The sequence below is a fragment of the Brachionichthys hirsutus genome, unplaced genomic scaffold (assembly GCF_040956055.1).
Source record: "Brachionichthys hirsutus isolate HB-005 unplaced genomic scaffold, CSIRO-AGI_Bhir_v1 contig_190, whole genome shotgun sequence".
Lineage (NCBI taxonomy): Eukaryota > Metazoa > Chordata > Actinopteri > Lophiiformes > Brachionichthyidae > Brachionichthys > Brachionichthys hirsutus.
This window is the reverse complement of record NW_027180407.1, coordinates 81,774-102,045: the sequence shown is the minus strand read 5'-3', so window position 1 is coordinate 102,045 and position 20,272 is coordinate 81,774. Positions and strand designations below refer to the sequence as shown.

Genomic DNA, 20,272 nt, shown 5'->3' with positions numbered 1-20,272 from the left:
ACATACCCATTTAGCATATCAATAAAAATATACTGTATATATATATATATTGTGTATATACACAGGTATGAATTAATGGAGTCAAAGTACCAACAAGTCTTACAAAAGAAGAGAAATTAATCCAATAATGAAATGCATAAAATTATGAAGTCTTTGTGGGGATGTAAAGGAAAGAAAATGACGATTAATGTATTTGTGTGTGCGACAGGATCAAGGCCCTACATGCAGAGGCTATGGGCATAGATAGCTGTGTGCTGCAGCGGTAGAGTGGACGAGGCCAGAGCTAACAAAGGGGGCAGGGGGCAGCCCAACAGACATGGCCTTCCGTGGGGCTGTAGGGCAGAGTCTGGACTCCCCATTTTCTAGATGCTGTGACCTCAGCACAGAATACACAGCTCTTGGGGAGTGGAAGCCATTGGCAAGTCCTCTGTCCTGCTGTGCCTCCGAGTTTGAGTTTGACTTCTGTCCCATGTCTTCTAACTCCCCATTGTGATTGGCCACCAACTTTATTGCGGGAAGGCTCAACAGGCTTTGGGCCAGCGGCAGTTTTTCAAGCGTGTCCGCCTCTCCTGGTGGGCTCGGCTGGCTCAAAGGAGAATATATCTCCTTTAATAATGAGGGTCCTCTGGTGGTGTTCGACTCCTTCTCCTTCTCACTGCACTTCTCCACTTTCTCCCTCCCCGAGTCTGACAGCTCCAAATGAACAATGACCTCGGCCTCGACACGGTTACTGCACAGAGAGGATGAACACAGATGATCTTCTGAATCCTGCAAGCAAAACATGTTCTCTGTTAGTTTCGGTTCTGTGAGTTTATCTGTTCAGTTAGAGAACAGTCAATAGTCGCTGCTCGTTATACATACAAGTGGATCCTGATAAGCACCGACGTCAGCAGGGTTGCAACTCTGTGTTTTAAGACCCTCTGTTTAAAATAGAAATTGCCACGACACATGTTATGCTGTTAATTTTTCAATAGGCCAAAAGTAGTTTTTTTCTCCTTTGATGACAATGAAATAATTATTCGGTGTTTTATATAAATTCTAAAATAAGATTAAATTATTGAATGTCCGGCTATAACTAGTTTTCCACCCACAGTAGTTTGTGTGACAACGCGCTTATTATTAAATAAAAAGTGGCAATAATGTCCTTATTGCTAACTGAAATCAATTTGCTTTGCTAAGTGCAGCCCTTTATCTTGTCAGGCTAATAATAAACACAGTCAGTCATCTTCTGCACATGTTCCTTAAACAATGGTCAACCTGTTTCAGTGCTGTTACAAGAGGCAGAACAAACTGAGAACCAATTACGCCTTCATCGTGCTCAAACGCAACGTCAGGGTAGGATGAAGACACGCCACGCCTGACAGAGTTTCTGCTGTCAGCTGTGATTTAAGTATTTTTAAGCAGAATCCACATCGACCAACCAGAAACGAGGTCCCTGATTTTGATAAAAGTATTTCTGAAACCAAGTACTGGTTCAACTGCTGTTGAAATAGATTAAAAGCGATCGTGAAATGAATTTGTGCATTTACCGTGCCGTGGTCAGTTAAAAGCATGTTGAGAGCTCCACTAATGAGTGATGGGCCGTCTTCCGTTACGGTGTCTCTGTATCTCGTGATTCTGTTAGCCCAGTTGTGGCTCACTGAGCCGTTCCAAGCAGCCTGAAGGAATAACAACACAGTGGAGGCACCAAAATTACTACTATTATGCCTTTGCGATAGAGTAAATATATCAGAGTAGCCAAAGCCCATCTGGCAACGTTTTGACCTTGGATTCAGCTGCAGGGGCATCCTCCCCTTCCCCCAGATTAGCAGTCGTTATCAAGCTCCGCTCGTCTGAGGCCTCTTCTAGTGGCTGACCCGACTCTTGATTATTTGGGGGCATCAGTGTCTCGAGCTCATGGCTATCGCTGTTCTCTGGCACAATAGAGGGAGCTGGACTGCCTCCTCTTCTGTAATGAGGAGTCACAGCTGTGGTGTCAAGGCCCCCAGACACCTCCCTATTTGGAGCAGAGATGAGAGACAATATTAAGAGTTGGACACTATAGAAGAATGAATGCTAATACAGATTATTTGATGTTTTCCCGGTGTTTCATCTGTGACAGTTATTCCCAGTGAGAATGATGAATACAATGTCTTCATTGCTGTATGGAAGCTAGAAGTCTGGCTGTGTCTTACCTGGATTTGCCATTACGAAAGCTTAGACACATGCATAGAAGAATGCATATCAGTCCCAGACACACTCCGACTATAATCCCAGTCACTGCATGTATGTCCAGCTCTGTTAAAAGATATCAATATGAGACACCATCCAATGGGACTTCATTGATATGCATGCATGCCGGGTATCTTGGCAGTCTGGACAAAGTGCGGAGAGGAAACAGATGGCAGGAGCTCTCACCTACCCACCAGCCACATCAATTCCATTCACACTGCAACTGGCAACACTATGTCACCCTGTGTGTAACAAATAAACCTGTCACTCTGTTTTTATTAAAAATTTGGATAAAAAAAAAACACGTGAAACTGCAATTAATATTCAGATATTCCAAAGTATTTGTCAAATGCACCTCACAAAATATACATTTAGGTGACTGAATGGACAGAAGCACAATGAAAATAAGAAGTAGATCACTGCATAACACATGAAAAAAACAACAAAAAGTCTTAGCTTTAGAGATAAATAAAATGTTTAAACTTCAATGATTGATTTAATTACTGGCGGGGCTGTTTCTACAGATGTTATAATGATTGGGAAGCTTGACATTACTGCAGAGCACAGCTCTGTAGTCATGAGTCTCTCTGTTTGAAGACAAAATGGGGATTTAATAACCACATTTATATCATCCTGATAATGCAGGCAAATAGGAGAAGCAAAAAATAAATAAATAAGTGTCCTGCAGTGGGATTATTTCCCTGCTGGCAGGGACAAATTGCCCACTTTGGAAGGAAAGCCAGATTGTGTATTAAGAATTAGTGTGAAAACACATCTGTATTTGAATTTCTGTCAACCCTAACCCTAATCCTAATCCTGATTCTGATTCATGCATACCTGCCCTGCTTGGTTTTTTGGGATTTTCGTCTGTTTGCCTACTCCTCTGGATTTGTCTGATTGCCTTGTTTGTGAACTCTATCCTGATTGGTCCGCTGCTGTGGACTGACCACCTGTTAAATATTAAATGTCTGGATTCCCTACTCCTGTCGTGCTTTCGGGTTCTCCCTGTCGGTGACCTGACACTTTTCTTGACTACAGGTATTACTACCAACATTTAGTATTTATTCTCACTTTTAGGACCATCCATGAACTTACCATACTTTTGAGCGGGGGTGTGAACAGCCTTTACTGATGAATAAGGCCCTGGGCCCACATCAGTGGAGGCCCCTATCTTAAAAAAGTAACGGATGCCACTAGACAAACCCTGGATCTCCACACTGGTAATGCTACCTATAAAAAAACATAGAGAGCAAGAGAGACAAAGAAATGTTTGACAAGGACTATTTAGTTACATTTATCACACAATCTGATAAAGACAAATTTAATCAAGCGACCATAAAACATAAAAACTCATGAATTCAATGTTCAGTGAGGAGGTCGTGCTAACAGACACCCACCGTCTTGAGAGAAGTCTTCCCACAAATGCTCTGGTTGGCTGAGGTTGCCACTGTACAAGATGCTATAAGTGATGATGATACCATTGGGCTCCAGCGGAGGGCGCCAGCTGACAAACACGGAGGATGAGTCCAGAGCACTCAGCTGCAGCTCCTCTGGAGGTGTGGAGGGCCCTGAAGGAGAGAGGAGGATTGGGTCAGTAATTAGAGGGCAACAATTAGGTCTAACAGCTGCAGGATGGCCATCGTCTCCGTGGGGAGTCTGATGTAGTGTAAATAACACCTTGTGTCCATCTGCACCTGGGTACAGCAGCGAGGGGCGAAGCAGGGCAACGGGTGAATGGACTGCAGCTCAGGTGGTGACGCATGGCAGGAGAGTGTTTTGGGCTTACAGGTGATAATATTGCTAAGAAAGTTTGCCAACTCACCTCTTGCCACCCTCACTTGGCTAACATACAGAGCTGATGCCATCAATGTGAACTAATTCCCAAGTAATTAGTTAATTAGTAACTAATGACTGTACAGTGAACTAAATGAATTTGACAGAACTGAATGAGTGATCCTTCAGGTTCTCATCTTTCCACCTTTATTCAAACAAAAAATCTTCAGTGACCCTACGCCGTCTTCCAGAAACATGATAACACTCAAAAGCTTACATGCACAAATAAAGAACATTCAGACAATTAAATCATTGAGCCTCAAACCCACATAAAAAACCCACAATTGACTACAAAGAACGGGTCATAGACCAGACTCACGGTCGGACAGAGTGGACTCCTCCACTGTGCCACTAAATGGCCCCACCACATCGACACCGTTAGACTGCACCGCCAGCTCATAGCGGGTGAAGGGCTTTAGTGCCCCCAGGAGAATCTCCTGAGCGGTACTGTAACAAAACAAACACAGGAGCCGGAGCGTGTTTAAGTGTTAACCATGAACTATGACATTACGTTTTGAGTACTTCAAGGTCAGCCTTTCCTCAGCATTTCCAAGACATGATTACATTTCAAGTTGTAGTTTCTGACCTAGTGTAATAGGAGACCAAGGATGCATTGGTGGTCCCAGCTGGGCTGCAGCGAACCGTGTAGTTGATGATTCGTACGTTACTGAATCTCGGTTTCTCCCAACGCAGCCAGATGGAGGTGGAGCCGTTGGCCATGGCTTGGATGCTGCTTGGGGGCAATGGAGGCAGGCGCATGGGTGGCGACAGCGCTGAACAAACAAACATATATGGCATGATAAATCGAATTTGCTATTATAACAAGAAAAATATGGGATATTTTTTCACGCTATCCTCACTCATTTCTATCTGAACTTACTCCTGCCATAGGCTTTCTCCGTTCTTCCCTTCCACAAAGCAGCGGCGCCATCAGTCTGCTTGTTGAATGCCCAAAGCCTCACCTCGTACTTTCGGTCAGAGACTGAAAAACAAGAAAAAAAAAATACAAATGTATTAATTCCACTCATTTTATAAAGATAAGCTAGAAGTAAACCAAATGCAGCCTCTTAATGAAACACGATAATTAAGTATTGACATTAGATCGTGGTAATGAACTAAATTAATTAAAGCAACGCAACGCCCCTCCAAATGTCCTAACTGTATCTTCAAAACCACAAATCCTTGAGATGGCAATTCGACAATTAATCCTTAGGCCAAACCAGATTGCTCGTGGCCGCAGTATATGAATGAAGCGCACCAGTGATTCGGTTAGTCAGAACTGAAGAAAGCCTTACAGAACTTTAAGATTTTCATTTGCAAATGCAGCCGACTTGTTTTGATTAATTATTTCTCTATAGCAAAGTGGGACGTGATCTGGTTCAATATTTCGTCGAAGGAGGACATATAAAAGCTTAGATGTATAATTAATTTGACCTCCGTCAACGACTTACCCAACCCAGTGAGCAGATGATGCCTGGCCTTCTTACGCAGTCTGATCGTATGGGTGTGTGTTGCCCTTTCTCCATTGGATGATTCGTCAGTCTCCGCCTCACTACAAGACAGCTTGTAGCCGGAGACCAACGTGTGATTGGGTGAAGGATGCCACGTCACATTGAGTGTGTTCACTCGGGCTCTGACTTTCAGCTCGTTTGGGGCAAAGATCACTGAAACATTTTGTAAAGTGAAAAGAAAATGAACAAATAATTCCACTCCAACCACGGCCCTTGAGTTTGGAGCTACTGACTCCCATGCCAATTTCTTCACACTCAGAGGCAAACCACTCCATGAATGCTGGAGATCACATGGCGATGAAACCAACAGAAGCATGCCAGAAAAGAGAAGAGCTATTTTTAAAATTCCAAGCTTCCAAAACTGAACTCTTTTTTTTTTTCACTTTGACTGTGCCCTTAGTCCAAACATATCACGTACAGGATAAGAGCAGGGAGATCCTTGCAAAAACCCAACACGCACTTAGAATGTGTTTGACTGAGCAAAACTTTGTTGAAATGTCTGCATGGATTGAACTAAATGACCTGAGCAAACAAAAATGGCAATTCTGGAAACAGCAGATACTAGAAACAGGTAGCTCTTGTGCTTCTCCCTTACCCATGCTGTGGTCACTGTGGTTGTAATGTGCCAGTGTTTGATGCTGGGCCCACTCAGAGGGAATCCCAAAACCGACACCAGTCCCAGCTGCTATCCTCATCCTGTACATTTGGTTGGGCTGCAACTCTCTTAGTGTGAATTGAGTCTCATTGGCCCCAACTTCAACTGAGAAAACACTGTCAGCTGTAGGAACATGCAAGACACACATGAATAACTCCATGGGTCTTAGGCTCTGCAAGTAGACTTTACACTGTCTCAATATATTTAACCTTTTCATAATGTCTGGCATTCATTTCAGAAAATTAATAGGAAGTCAAATAGTGTATTATTTCTTGTCCATTTTGAGTAGATAACTCTTGTGAAGAAAATTTATATGAACCAGAAATGGGTCGATGCCCTGAATTACATTCCATAATATGCACTAATGTTTTTGCTTTCAGTGCCAGCAGGGGTCACTCACACTGATCCAGAGCACCATATTCAATGCGGTATCGGGTGACAGCTCCTCGACTGTGCTGCGAGGACAATGGATGCCACATCAGCCTGATGTCCGTGGGGGAGGTGCTGGCTATAGACAGCTGAGGAGGTGCACTTGGCACTGCAACAGGGAATAAAGGTGATATACATTTAAGACAAATCCTAAAGTGCAGCACAATACCTAGCCTAGTGCCATTTACACGCTTCATGAAAATCGGATACTGACACAGACGTCGCTTTACGTATATCTTCTGCATTCATTATGTACATAATTATGGACAGACACAACAAAGAATTAAACAGAGAAGTGATCTAATGACTAACAGGCTGCTGGATCTTTACTTTTGCATCTCTCACTTTGAATTTAAAAGGTACATCATAATCTCCTCCGACCGTTGTCAAAACAGTTGAAACTTCATTGCCCTCCTGCAGTTGTATTATTGGTTTCTTAAAGGGCATGTTGTTAGCCTAATAGCATAATTACCTGTCTTAGGTAATGCCTATTGACAATGGGCAATTATGCTATGAGGCTAATGATATGGAAGCACAATGGACGATCGACTATACAAGGACTACCGTTTATGAACATAGGAGATTAAATGTGACTGAAGATTTTAGATCAAAACTTGACCTGATTGACCCACTAATACCTTATTTTAAACTGATATGGATGGATGGATGGACTTTGTGAATAAATTATATATATTACTCATTAGCCTTCCAGAATCCAGCAGGGGTTAGGTGGTTGGCAAAATAACAACTGCTTTATAAGAGCGTAAGCATCGTAAGCCTGGCCTTATTTTACCTAAGCATTAGTTTTTATTACTCACCATCCTCCAACATCTCTACGGTAACAGGCAGAGATGGCCGACTGGCACCCATGGGAGAGTAAGCCACCACAAAGAATGTGTACGCAGTATGTGGGAGGAGCTCTTTGACGTGATACTCTGTGGTGTCATTGTTCATTGCAAACTGGTACTCCACATTATCAGATCCTGAGAAAGATGGGAAATCACAAATTAAAATGTGAGGTTTTTTTAGAAAAATGTGTATATCCACAGCAACACAGAGACACACCTGCTGCACGATTGCAGTGCAAAGAGTAACCAATAATTTGGTCCGAGTTGTATTCAGGCTTCTCCCAGGTTAGCAGGGCAGTTGTGCTGGAGTAGGGCACGGCAGACAGGCGGCGAGGAGGGCTGGGCAGACCTTCCCTTACGATAACCGTCAGCTTAGCGGTGGCACAAGCTGTGCCCAGACCATTATCTGCTATACACTGGTAGTAGCCTGCGTCCTCCATTCCCAGCTGATTGATGAGCAGGACTCCAGGGCTTTGGCTCTTCACCCGTCTGAATGGCTTAATGGGTTGGCCGTTCTTAAGCCAGTGCAACAGCGGCGGAGGCTCCCCAGAACTGTTGCACACAAACCTGGCTGTGTTTCCCCGGGAGAGAGACACCGTCTCTGGAGGCTGCAGGATCACAGGGGGAGCTGTTGGAAGTAGGAAACAAAAATGTGACTGAGAGGAGAAGCGCACCTCACCTCTCACCCATAGCCAGCTGGGATAGGCTCCAGCAACACCTGTGACCCGCAAAGTGGGAAAGCAGCTGTAGATGAGACGATCATCTACCGGTACAAGACAATTGATGGATGGATGGATGGATGATACAATTTAAATGTCAGTCCAAAGACTTGGAATTACACTTTTTTTTCAAGGGGAGATAAAAAATAACTTTGAGAGCAAAAGGTCAAAAATGACAAGAGTGTAGGCGTTGAGATCCTGAGATGAATCCTACACTCCTATAATGCACCTCGTCGGTTACAGGTTTAATCAGTCGCTTTGCTGCTATGCTCCGATCAGAATGAATATTCTCATAACTATTAGTTCAACCTCCACAACATATAGTCATTTGTGCACATCATAGTTGCAATTTCTACTTCCTCTGAGCCAATTGCAGAGGCTTTTGGACATGTATGGGTTGCTTTCATACAATCATCTGCTCTTTTCTAACTTTATCATTTGCTTATGTCATGTCAGTCAAAATGAACTATGCTTATGGATGCTGAATAGTCGTTCCCAATAAAACTAATAGTCTTCATTTCATTGCTTGAGTCATTACATACAAAATTGCTGAACTAGTTATCAAATTCTGTCAAGCAAATTTGAGATCTTTCTTTATGTGCAAATGGCCGTGCTAGCAGCCATGGATGCAGCATGTGGTGAAATCACAGTCATGCAGAGGGTGGATTCACCGATAGATAGATAGATAGATAGATAGACATTTTATTTTTCTAATGTTACTTAGCATCAATTGAGTAACTGGATATTGGTTTTATTTTTATTTGTATTGTGAAATTTGTATTGTTAAATGTCGATGATTTATGTACCAAGGACTTTCAACGGAAACAAGACCGCAAGGGCTTTTTTGAAATGCTCCTCTTAGACAGGATGTTTGACCTTATTTGTACTGTAATACATGCTACTGTGACTGTACTTGTACTTTAACATTCTATCTAATAAATATATTCATCATCATCATCACAGACACAGACAGACCGACCAATCGATAGATCAATCGATCATCTCAACTAAAATGTCTGGTATATAGTACATAAATCCTACCAGGCACAATCAGCTCAGCAGTGGCAACAACAAATTCTCTTGTCTTGGGTTTGTTAGCCCGGCAGACATAGATGCCAGAGTGGTGATGCCTTGTGTCTTTGATGACCAAGTTTGTTGTGAGGATGGCCACGTCAGTAGAAATGGGTTTTCCATCTAATCAAAGGAGAAAGAAACAAACACCAGCAGGAAAGTTTCAGTTCATACAAATGTGAAAAATAGAGGTTGGTATTGAATTGGGGGGAGAACCGGCACTTTAATGAGACAGGGATTGAACTTGCAATTCCACAAAATGACCTGCAGGAGACTTTTTAGACTGGCATGACTTGGCTGCCAACATTGGCACAATACCAACATGTATAACATCAGTCTCTAGTCATTGTAAAGACATTTATTTCATATATCTGCAGTTTTATACTGTTGTTATATCTTCTTAACATAATGATCATCATCTACAAAGTGAAATATTTACAATATTTCATCAAATGCCACACATAAGATATGGTCGCTAACTGAGCCACGATAGCCACTTTGTGTATGACCTAAATAAAGCATATACAGTCAAAATGAATAGCCTTCAAAACAATCTTCTGTATAGTTAAATGTTAATAGTGACACAAATTCAGAGTCTCATGATGTCATTTGCATCAATATTATTAGTGTGTGTGAAACAATACATTTATACTTGGATTTATACACACTATTGGTATGAAAGTCTGATTGTAAAAAGTTCATGCCCCCCCCCCCCCCCCCCCCGAGTATGATATTAATAGAGAGAAAGTGTGACAGACCTAGCAGAAAAGAAAAACACCAACAAGATGCAAACCACTAATATACTTGAGTGAGTATCTGTGTTTACCTTGCCTGCTCCAGGACACGAGTGGCTTTGGCTGGCCTTGTGCCATGCACTCCATCACAGCGGGACGGCCGACCATGACTGTGGCATTTTGAGGCGGTGCAACGATTCTAACTTTCTCGAGGGATTCAGTAGAGCCTATAACAACAAATGCATACTTTGGTTTCAAGGACCAGCAAATACGAGATACAATTAATGTAGACAGTGGTTGGGAGGTTTGCATTTGCTCTCAAATGGGAAGTCATCCGCCTTTGTCGAGGTCCAAAAAGTTACCTATAGTTAGATATACCGGTACCTCCCAGAACAAAATCGATTTAATTGACATTTAAAGAAAAACATCCAGACATCTCTAAATTTGCATTCTAATTAAATTATTTTCAGTCCTTAAAAATGCTGTTCCTTTGCCATTATTTTAAGACAAACCTAGATTGAAAATAAGAAAAAACTATCTTAAAAAAGAAGTCAAATATCACATCTCACTTTTATGTGTTCATTTATATGCACTGACTGCCCTTCCAAGACTCAATTTAATAAATGGCTTTATTCTTTGTCAGTTGGCAGTGCAATTCTCAAATAGGCATGTTAATGTTCATTGTTAACTCTTGAATGGTATTTAATTATAATAATGTGAACCTACTTTGCCTCAATTGGAAGAGTTCCTGTACCTTGGTAAGGGAAGGACAGCATGAGATTATATTATAAATCAGTCTATAGGTATAGTATACCCGTATTATTGATTTGGAAATCCAGTTTCAAAATGTCTGGAAAGACTGGAAAGCTGATGCCAAATCACACAGAATGTGTCCCTTCGTCGATCAATCATTAATTTGCTTCTTTTTCTTTTCATATGAAGGAAGAAGCGCCGTCAGTGATGATGGACATAAAATGTTTCCCCACTTATCCCTCTCTGATAGCTTTTCATTTCCAGACCGGTATCTGCCTTGTGTGTGCTGGAAGTACAACAACAAGGCTGTCCTCAAAGAATGAGTCTCTCTGCATGGTAAAATCTAATCATCTGCTTGTTGTGCTGTGAGGGAATGAGAGTGGACCGATGAAGACTGGCCATACTGTGTTTCCAGAGGATGCATTTTCCATGTCCTTGCCTTAGCATTGTGTGTGCATGTGTGTTTCTTCCTCAATGCCACACAATGGCATTATGTAAACACATTATGGATAACTCACTGAGATTATGTACAGCAGCCCTTGTTAATGCATGAAGTTTTAAGTGGGTCACTCTTCCTGTGTGAGGGATGTGCATCAGGGTGCTTTATCATAGTAGTTTCACTTTTATGAGGACATGAATGTAGGTGTATTGCAAAGATAAAGAAGCGGAAACTTGAAACAGACATTTTAAACAGCAGAATGTTTCAAATTTGCTGTATCTTCTCAAGGTAAATTTCTTGACTTTGATCACTTCGAGCAGTTAACGCTGGGACTGGGTGTTGCCATATTTTACTGAATTGATGTGCATGGTTTTTAGTTGATTAATTTCTTCGTACCTGAATTTGAAGAGTTCAATTAATAAATAAAATAGAGCCTGAAAAACGACCTCTCTGACACAATGTCCTGTTTTTTTGTGCCGGGTAAGTACAAAGATAATTAAGTGACTGCTGCAAACAGCCATGTCTAAAAGTATTTCCTGACAAAACTGACTTAGTTTCTTATGAGTGTACTCGGCTGTGTACAGGAAATAAAAATGAAAGTTCAATGACTGTAACCGTAAAGTGTTTCATGTCAGTCAACATAGAAAGAATCAAGGGAATGAAAGCTTTTTGATGAATCTCAGCAAATTAAGTCTGAAGGACAGACAATGTACGGTGCGCATTTGTCTCTAATGTACAACTCCACCTTAAAGTGCTTTGCGCGTATAATGAGGAATGGCGAGAGAAAGGGATAGATAGAAGTTATTGAATTCTTTAAATAATATATATATACAGTAATGCTCTGCTTTCGTGTTTAATATATTTATTATTATTAATTTCACACGAGTGCTTTGACATACAAGCGTTACGATATACAAGCGAGCCTGCAAGTAATATTTTGCTCTGAGATGCGAGCGCGCTTCACTCGTTCAGTGGTTTTTGCTGTATCTGTTAATATTCTTTATAGTGAGTGATGGGTCCAAAGAAAGCGAGTAGCAAGGAAGACAGTGAGAAGAAAAAACGAATGATGATGATGGAGATGAAGCATGAAATCATCGATCAACGTGACCATGGTGTCTGCATTCGTGATTTGCCACGTCAATACGAGCAGAACACATCGACGACTATGTACAATCCTCAAACAGAAGGATGCTATCAAGAGCACAAAGACTTCCCAAAGCAGAACTACCGACCTTAAATGTCCTCAAATATCGACAGTGCGCCTTATGCATTAATTTACGGTGACTCTGACTTACAACGGGCTTCCAGAAATGTAAAAATATGTGTTTATCGACAAGAAATCGCTGCTACAACAAGCGCATACATGCATTTTTTTTTTGATTCATTCAATGTAATGTCTCAACGACAAAATCATTTAGCGACGGGGTCTTATGAATGTTATCCGTTGTTAAGTGAGGACCACCTGTAATCAATATACAGTAGGTACAAAAACAGGACGCAATACAAATCTGAATTTATAAGAGAGGGTGCCATTTTCTAGCACTTCAGATCGAATAGATCGAATCAAGAATTCACTCCTTCAACTCATATCGTATTTTTTTTATTTGTCTTGCAGGTCCCAGCAGGGCCTGTCTGCTTAATCTAGCAATACAAAGCACTGCAACAGACCTCACCTGCCATGACAGTGAGCTCGGCTTCATGACTGATGTCCTTCCTGGCAGAGTTGAACGCGACACAGCGGTAAGCACCCTCATCTTCCTTGGTCACCTCCAGAATCTGGAGCACCCCATTAGGAAGGGTAATGAACCTGTTGCAAAGGGAGAAAATGAGAGTAAAGGTGGCCAAGAGACCGATGGAGAAATATGATGACAGAGCTAAGAAGAAAACAACAAGTGAACAATTTGTGAATGTGATCTCTTTGGGTCACAAACTCACAGCTTTGTACTAGCTTTATTATAGCCTGTTCAGCACAGTAGCTTGTTCAGATGGGTGGGTGAGACACCCCCAACAGAGATGGGAAATGAGAGAATAAGCACAACCAGGCAGGGAAAGAACAGGAAAAGAGATAATGAGAGGGAAAATAAATGACAGCACAATGTAAAAGTAGATATATTATAAAGAAGCCAGTAGAGAGGGGGTGGGGAAGGGGTTGTGTTAGCCGTCCCTTAGACCATCTTTGTGAGAGGCCATTAACAGTGCCTTTGGTGGGCGAACCACATCCCACCAATAAGACCTTATGAGCAATGAGCTGTTTGTGGGTCTTGCAGGGCTGCAGCAGCTATTAGCACTTAGTCAATAAGGTTGAAAAGAAAAAAAAAAATATATATATATATATATATTCCAAGACCAGCAAAGCCACAGAGAAATGTCAATATCACTAAGTGGCCCAGAAAATAAGCCCATTTGTGAGAGACAATTTACAGAGAGTGAAAATAAGTCCATATCTGAAATGACAACATTGTCTTTTTATCCATAAGATCGCAAAAGGTCCAGTCAGGGACCACAGCCTGATTTGTTAAAACGAAGGTTATTTCAGTTTGTGACACCCAAAATATCTTCTTTGACATTACTTCTGACCTTTGATTAAGATACTGCATCTGAATGTTTGTTCCATCCTGTAAAGTACAGGAAATTAATATTGGACTGTGGCACGGTGGCATAATCGGTAGCCCTGTTGAAGGTAATGAGTTTGAATCCTAACTGTGCGGGGATTGAATGTTCTCCTGGTGTCTGCATGGTTTCTCCAGGTTCTCTGGTTTCCTCCCACCTCCAAAAACATGCAATTTAGTTGAATAGATTGCTCCAAACATCTTTCTACCGATAGAGTCCCTATCTCTCCTCTGGACATGTCCAAACCATTGAAGAGATAAGGCCCTCTCTGACCTTATCCCCAAAGCGTCTAACCTTCACTGTCCCTCTTATTGTCTCATTTCTAATCCTATCCAACCTGGTCACTCCCAAGGAGAACCTCAGCATCTTCATCTCCGCCACTTCCAGCTCTGCCTCCTGTCTTTTCCTCAGAGCCACTGTCTCTGAGCCGTCCATCCTCGCTGACACTATCACAGAGCACACCTGATACTTTCCTCCACCCGTTCCAGCCTGCCTGCACACGATTCTTCACTTCCTCTTCACATTTTCCATCAATGTTGACCTTAGATACTCAAAGTCCTCTACCTTCATTACGTCTATTCTTAATAAATGTTATTATGTATGTAATAGACATAAATCCAATATTATAATCCAAAAACATATAAATAATGAGATATAAAGAGCATCAATAAAAAATAACCATCATTTGATATTAATGGATTTAAGTAATGAAATTGTCAAACAAATCTTAGTTATCACATCATTTGTTCATTGATATGAGACAAGGAAGACAGACGAGTAAATATGAGAAAAAGAAGATGAAAGATGACAACAATGCTCTGAAGGATCACCTTGTTTCTTCAGGGACAGCCACTTTATCCTTCTCCCAAGTAATTATGGGTGCAGGCACTCCTTCAGTCTGGCACTCAAAGCGGGCCGCTCTACCCATGGGCACTGTCTGAGCTGACGGCTGCTGATGGAACTCAGACAGACCTGGGGGGATAGAGGTCATGGAGGTCATGAGATTTTATCAAAGCAGAAAAAAGAAATTGTGAGTCAACGCTGCTGTCCACCAGGAGATGTTGGGGCTATTCATGCTTCCATCTGCTGACGAGCTTTATGAAGATGCTGATATCTTTTTTCCACAAAACTTGCTCTGCCCACAGATCAAGAACTACGTACTGGCGACTGGCTTGCTAACCGTGGTGTTATTGTGCTTGATTGGCCAGCTAACTCACCTGACCCAGACCCCATCGAGAATCTATGAGTTATTACTGAGAGGAAAATGAGATGTCATTGCCGACAGTACCTACGAGCTGAAGGCTGCGATCAAAGCAACCTGGGCATCCATAATACATCAGCAGTGCCATCAATGACAAAGTAACAGTAAAAGCAATTCATGCAAAAAGAGTCCTGAGCAAGTACCGAGTGCATAAATTAACACACTTTTTATAATTTATAATAGAACTGTATTATAAATCCTTTTTTAGCTGATCTTGTAAAATATTACAATTATTTGGAGGTACCACAATTCTTTTTGATTTTGAGATGCACATCTATAATGCTATAATTTCTTTGATGTTTTAAAACATGACAGGCAAATACCTGCCTATTACCAAAATAAATGGGAATTTACAAATAAAAGACTCTAGTGTGACACCATCTGTAAAGTTTCAGAGTCACCTTCATTATACCAGCAATGGAGGGATATATAGCTCAGAGCTGAACCATCTGTGGTAGAAGTAGGACAGAAGAACACTCACATGCTGCTTGTACTTTTTTTCATATTACTGAAGCTTATTAAAGTTGCAATTTAACAGCTGTTTTTCACAGATCAATCAAATGCCCTTGAATGTCCTGATTTGGAGATTTAATCAGGCTTGGCTAGATTAATTCTTTTTCAAGATCAACGCTCCAATTTTCACAACTCTCTCTCACACTCTCACACACGCACACACGAGTACACAGTCTGTAGATTATACCGAACACCAGGAGGCAGCAGTGAGCACTGGCTGGGGGCCTCCAACCTCTGACACCAAGAGCACAACTGGCTGGCTGCACCAGCAACTTTGCCTCTAGCTCTGTCTGAGTTCCATGTTGGGGGAGGATCCAAGAGGAACGCAGAGAAAGCAGACACAGAAGCAACCAAAGGAGGGGGGGGGGGCAGAAAAGTACATTACACATAAGAGTACTAATATTAAAATCATAATCTAGATTATGTTTTCTTCATGCTCCAGTTCTTGACGGTTCTCAATGATACTTTAAGCAAAGTCATTATAATTGAACAATAATAAAGTTATTCTGTGTAAACTGATTTATTGTAAATAGTTATCAATAAATGCTGTATGTTTGAAGAAATAGAAATTGCTTTCATGAAGTTCAGTTAAAAATGAAATGTGATTTGATGTGCAGCAAAACATAAATTATAGTTAAAAGGCAAGAAGGAACAAATGTGTCCTCTTAGTGAAGGGATGATCTTAGAGGAACAAACTGGTTTTGGTCAGCCGACCTGTCATGGCTCTTATTAAGCTTTGGTGTTCGACATTCAAGTTATAAATGTGCAGCTCAGAAGCTGAAACAGACAAAGAAAGAAACTAGGAAAACTTTAACATGACTTTTAAGGTCTTCTATTCCTCTTGCAGACAACAAGCTAATTAACCTGTGATGAGCCTTTTGTTCGATATTTGCATTCTGTATTCCAATGTATTTTCAGGTCACATTGATTTTTTTGCACTATGCTCATTCAAAAATACTGTATAGTTCTAATGGTATTCGTGCAGTATGAATGCATACAGGATGCGCTTGTTCAAGGACAGCGTTGACTCGTTCCAGAGATGAGACATTTATCCAGCATTTCATTAAATTTTACATAAATGTGAGAGTCCTCACAAGACCTGCACTTTGCCCAAGATTTGACTTGAGCTACTCCTGTGCAAATTAACCCTGAAAGCTTTTGTATTTTTATTACTGAATACTTTATTTGCATTTCTCGAGTATGGACAAAGCCGAGAAGCGCTTCAAAACCATGAATCTTGCTTTTTATATAGTACAGTGCATATATATACTGTATATGCACTATACTATAATCATGTATATTTGTTTGTTATTATGGTGACCATTAATGTACCGGTACTTGTAATTTTTATTTTGCCAATCTATCAAACTAGTTTATTCAGGACTAAAGTGGGACACTGTCTGCAGGTAGCATGGCTAAAACACTTCATAATAGCGGCGAGAAGGTGGAACGTCATTTGACTTTAAACAAACACAACCATGAAGGGAACATCGGCGTGCAAACACTTCACACTACTACACAACATGGCTTCGGGTTTAACTTCAAACCAAAATGACAGGAAAGTGTTTTGAAACTAAAGATTTAAAAAGCCTGAGAAACAGGGTGTTCCATCCAGGATTACCCCGAACACACCAACTGGTGGTCATGGCAACAACCGGAGCATCTGCGTTTTTCCTATTACACTGAGAACAAAGTTTCTCATTGAACATGCAGAGAAAAAAAACTAACTTCCTCGCTTGTAGTAGCAAAAACAAACAAACTAACAGGTGACAAACAGACAAATTTGCTGACTGTTGCATAGCTGGCTTTGCAACACGAGTTCATAATTAACCCTTAACACTTCCACTCATTAAGCAGCATGATGCTCTTGTGTAACACTATCAGAGTGTGTGAACTCATGCCAGACTGTCTGCCTGTGTGTAGGTGTGTATATGTGTGTAAACTTGCAGTTATTTTTACGTCAGTGTTTACTGTTGTGTGTCCTGTCTGTACATAGACAGCTTGAACTGGATCACTTTGTGCACTTATGTGTTTGAGTGAACAGGGCTCAGTTGCAGTCGAGCACATTAGTGTGACTTAATGCAAACAAGCACGGCAGGTTTTTGGAGCAGGAACTCTGTGCAATGACGTGCATGATGGATCAATGATGACTGGCTCAGCTTCCACCTCAGATCTAATAAAGCATAAGTCATCATCCTGTTAGCAGGATTCCGTGAGGGTCCCCTACAATGAAATTCCATGGCAGGTCCATCTGGCAATGTGCCGAACACACCCTCTGTGATGTTTCAGAGTTGACATTGTTCTGCCTGGATCTGTAACGGTACAATGGAATGCCCCCCCCCCCTCAAAAAAAAAACAAATAGCCACAGTAATAAGCAGGCTACTACACTTACTCCTACAGTACAGGGTCAAAAACATCCAATAGCTTTCAAATAAAATAAATAATTGTGTATTAAACACATTTTTAGGAATTTCCTTAAAAGAAAAGCTCAAAGCAACTTTTGTCCTACTCAAGAAATCCCTTCCTTCTCATTCCCTCTCTCCTCTGCTCTTGACTTTATCCCGAGTTTTCCTCTGTCTTTGTCCGTCCCTCTATCTATGCCCCACACTTTGGCCCCACAGCTATCAGATTGCATCTTTTCCCCCTCCCCCTGTGCAAGCAGATAATTCCACCCATGACCTTTTTGCTGCCCAGCTTTCAGGCTGACTAACAGAACACTGTTAAATCTTGTATGTATATTTACAGGAAACGGGATTCGGCTGTTGATGTCATTTACTGACATGTTGTAAAACTGCAATGAAGGGAGAAATAAAATGTAATTTTAGAGAATATGATCACTTACACTTTATGTACATAAAATTATAAACATCAGAGCATTCTAGGAAGGTGAAAGAGATGTGTGTTTAAATATTAAATCGTATATATATTAAAGATAAAACTGATCAGTTTTATATTTTACATTTACAAGCGCACAGGATTAAAGTGTAAAATAATCATATATCCTTAAAGCATCTACCAGCTTTTAAAAATGTACATATAGAAGAGATACACAATATGAAATTCTGATTTATCCTTGAAAGTATGCTGCACAATTCTGTCAATTCTTAAATATCAAGTTCTCTCCTGGTTCTCTGGCTTCCTCCCACCACCAAAAACATATACGTTAGATGAACTGGTTACACTAAATTGCCCATAGGTGTGAGTGTGTGTGTGTGTGTGAATGTTTCACTGTCTAGATTAGAAACAAAGGCAAATTAAGTACAAAAATTGTGCGTATTGTGTGCAAACTATCTGTCCCCAACTGTCGACAAACAAGAATGCACTGTTGTGTTTTGTAAATACTGTACCATGCATCTTATTAGTATGGATTAGGGTGAGCATGCTTAATGATTATGACATCAACCAAAGCTGGTAGGAATCAGGAAAATTACATTCACTTCATAATTCGACCAGTTATCCAAGGTTAAATGCTCAATTACAAGCTTCCTTTTCCAGAATATTAATTTACCTTTGGATCTGCTTGTCAATATGCACGCTCGACATTTGCTTTTGCCATTTTGCCCAGACAAAAACGAGACTGAAGCACTGAAGTCTTACTTACATATTTTACCAGCATTAAAGATGGAGCGCTGCCTTTCTCCTTGTTCTATGCATTTGCATGCTTTTAGACAAGGTCGTGTTCAATGTGCATTGTGTACAGTACTGCAAAAGGCACACTGTAGCAGGTGGATTTCATAATGGTTTCACAGATGTGATCTCTTGCATGGTAGCCTCCAACCACATTTCTCCCAGTGTACCCACAGTAGAAAATACAAACCTCCATTCAATGTCGAGGCAGTTTGGTTTCAACCTCCTGTGTTTATTTAATCTATTTTACAGCCTCTTACCACTTATTGCATTCAAAAAACCACACACAAATGCACACACACACACACACACAGAAGCAGAAGGTCATTCTTAATGGTTTCTGAAGCCCTTCTTTTCACCATCACCACAAACTCCCTTCATTTATTTCCACCTCCCCACCATTCATTTACCCCCCCACCCCTCTCCCCTTTATCTCTTATTGTTCCTCAAACAACAGACCCTCATAAATAGACATGTGACAGCTGACAAGGGCAGGGGCATCCACAATGGATAGTCTCATCTTACATAAAGCTAATGACTAAATGAAGACGACCACTTAAGCGCTTGAGATACAGCGGCCCCCTTGAAGCAATGATTTAACAGCCTGCCTTTCATCCCCCCAAATACACATCTTCTTATTCATTTCTTCATTCACCGCCACCAGTCCTCCTCTACCCTGTGCGTTTTACAGTATGTTGTTGAAAGCTGTACCTGTAGCTGAGACACTTGGCACTCAACTGAAGCATAAGTATCCCATTATCTGAAGCAGAGGGGAACTAAGATAATCTCTTCCCATGCATAGAAATTCCTTTGGCAAATCTAGCAAATAACAAATCAATCTCTCTGAAAAGAAATCTTTTTTCTATACACTTTCCATTATATAGGTTATACTGAAATGTCCGTCTGTTAACATTTTGCCACAAAATAACACCTGCAACAGTTTTTTTAGGATTATAAGACTCTCTGTTTTGTCCCTTCTTTATATGAACTACCTCACGAAGAGCAAAAAAAACGAAGAATCAGCTGGACTTGTTCAAGTTTAGTTGAGGACATTTCA

At 41.0% G+C, this 20,272-nt stretch overlaps 1 protein-coding gene across 1 annotated transcript in view; it reads right to left on the bottom strand.

Moving 5' to 3' along the window:
• Nucleotides 1-231: 231 nt before the first annotated feature.
• Nucleotides 232-20,272, bottom strand: part of LOC137914709 (immunoglobulin superfamily DCC subclass member 4-like) — a 32,690-nt gene continuing 12,649 nt past the window's right edge. Inside the window, exons 3-20 of the mRNA XM_068758206.1 lie at nt 14,644-14,785; nt 12,877-13,010; nt 10,104-10,238; nt 9,248-9,400; nt 7,705-8,115; nt 7,458-7,622; nt 6,611-6,748; nt 6,151-6,333; nt 5,496-5,708; nt 4,925-5,026; nt 4,631-4,817; nt 4,364-4,491; nt 3,609-3,779; nt 3,307-3,441; nt 2,175-2,277; nt 1,765-1,996; nt 1,530-1,658; nt 232-768 (exon numbers count right to left, since the gene is read on the bottom strand). Coding sequence (XP_068614307.1) covers nt 232-768; nt 1,530-1,658; nt 1,765-1,996; nt 2,175-2,277; nt 3,307-3,441; nt 3,609-3,779; nt 4,364-4,491; nt 4,631-4,817; nt 4,925-5,026; nt 5,496-5,708; nt 6,151-6,333; nt 6,611-6,748; nt 7,458-7,622; nt 7,705-8,115; nt 9,248-9,400; nt 10,104-10,238; nt 12,877-13,010; nt 14,644-14,785 — 3,398 coding nt within the window. The remainder of the gene's footprint in view (nt 769-1,529; nt 1,659-1,764; nt 1,997-2,174; nt 2,278-3,306; nt 3,442-3,608; nt 3,780-4,363; nt 4,492-4,630; nt 4,818-4,924; nt 5,027-5,495; nt 5,709-6,150; nt 6,334-6,610; nt 6,749-7,457; nt 7,623-7,704; nt 8,116-9,247; nt 9,401-10,103; nt 10,239-12,876; nt 13,011-14,643; nt 14,786-20,272) is intronic.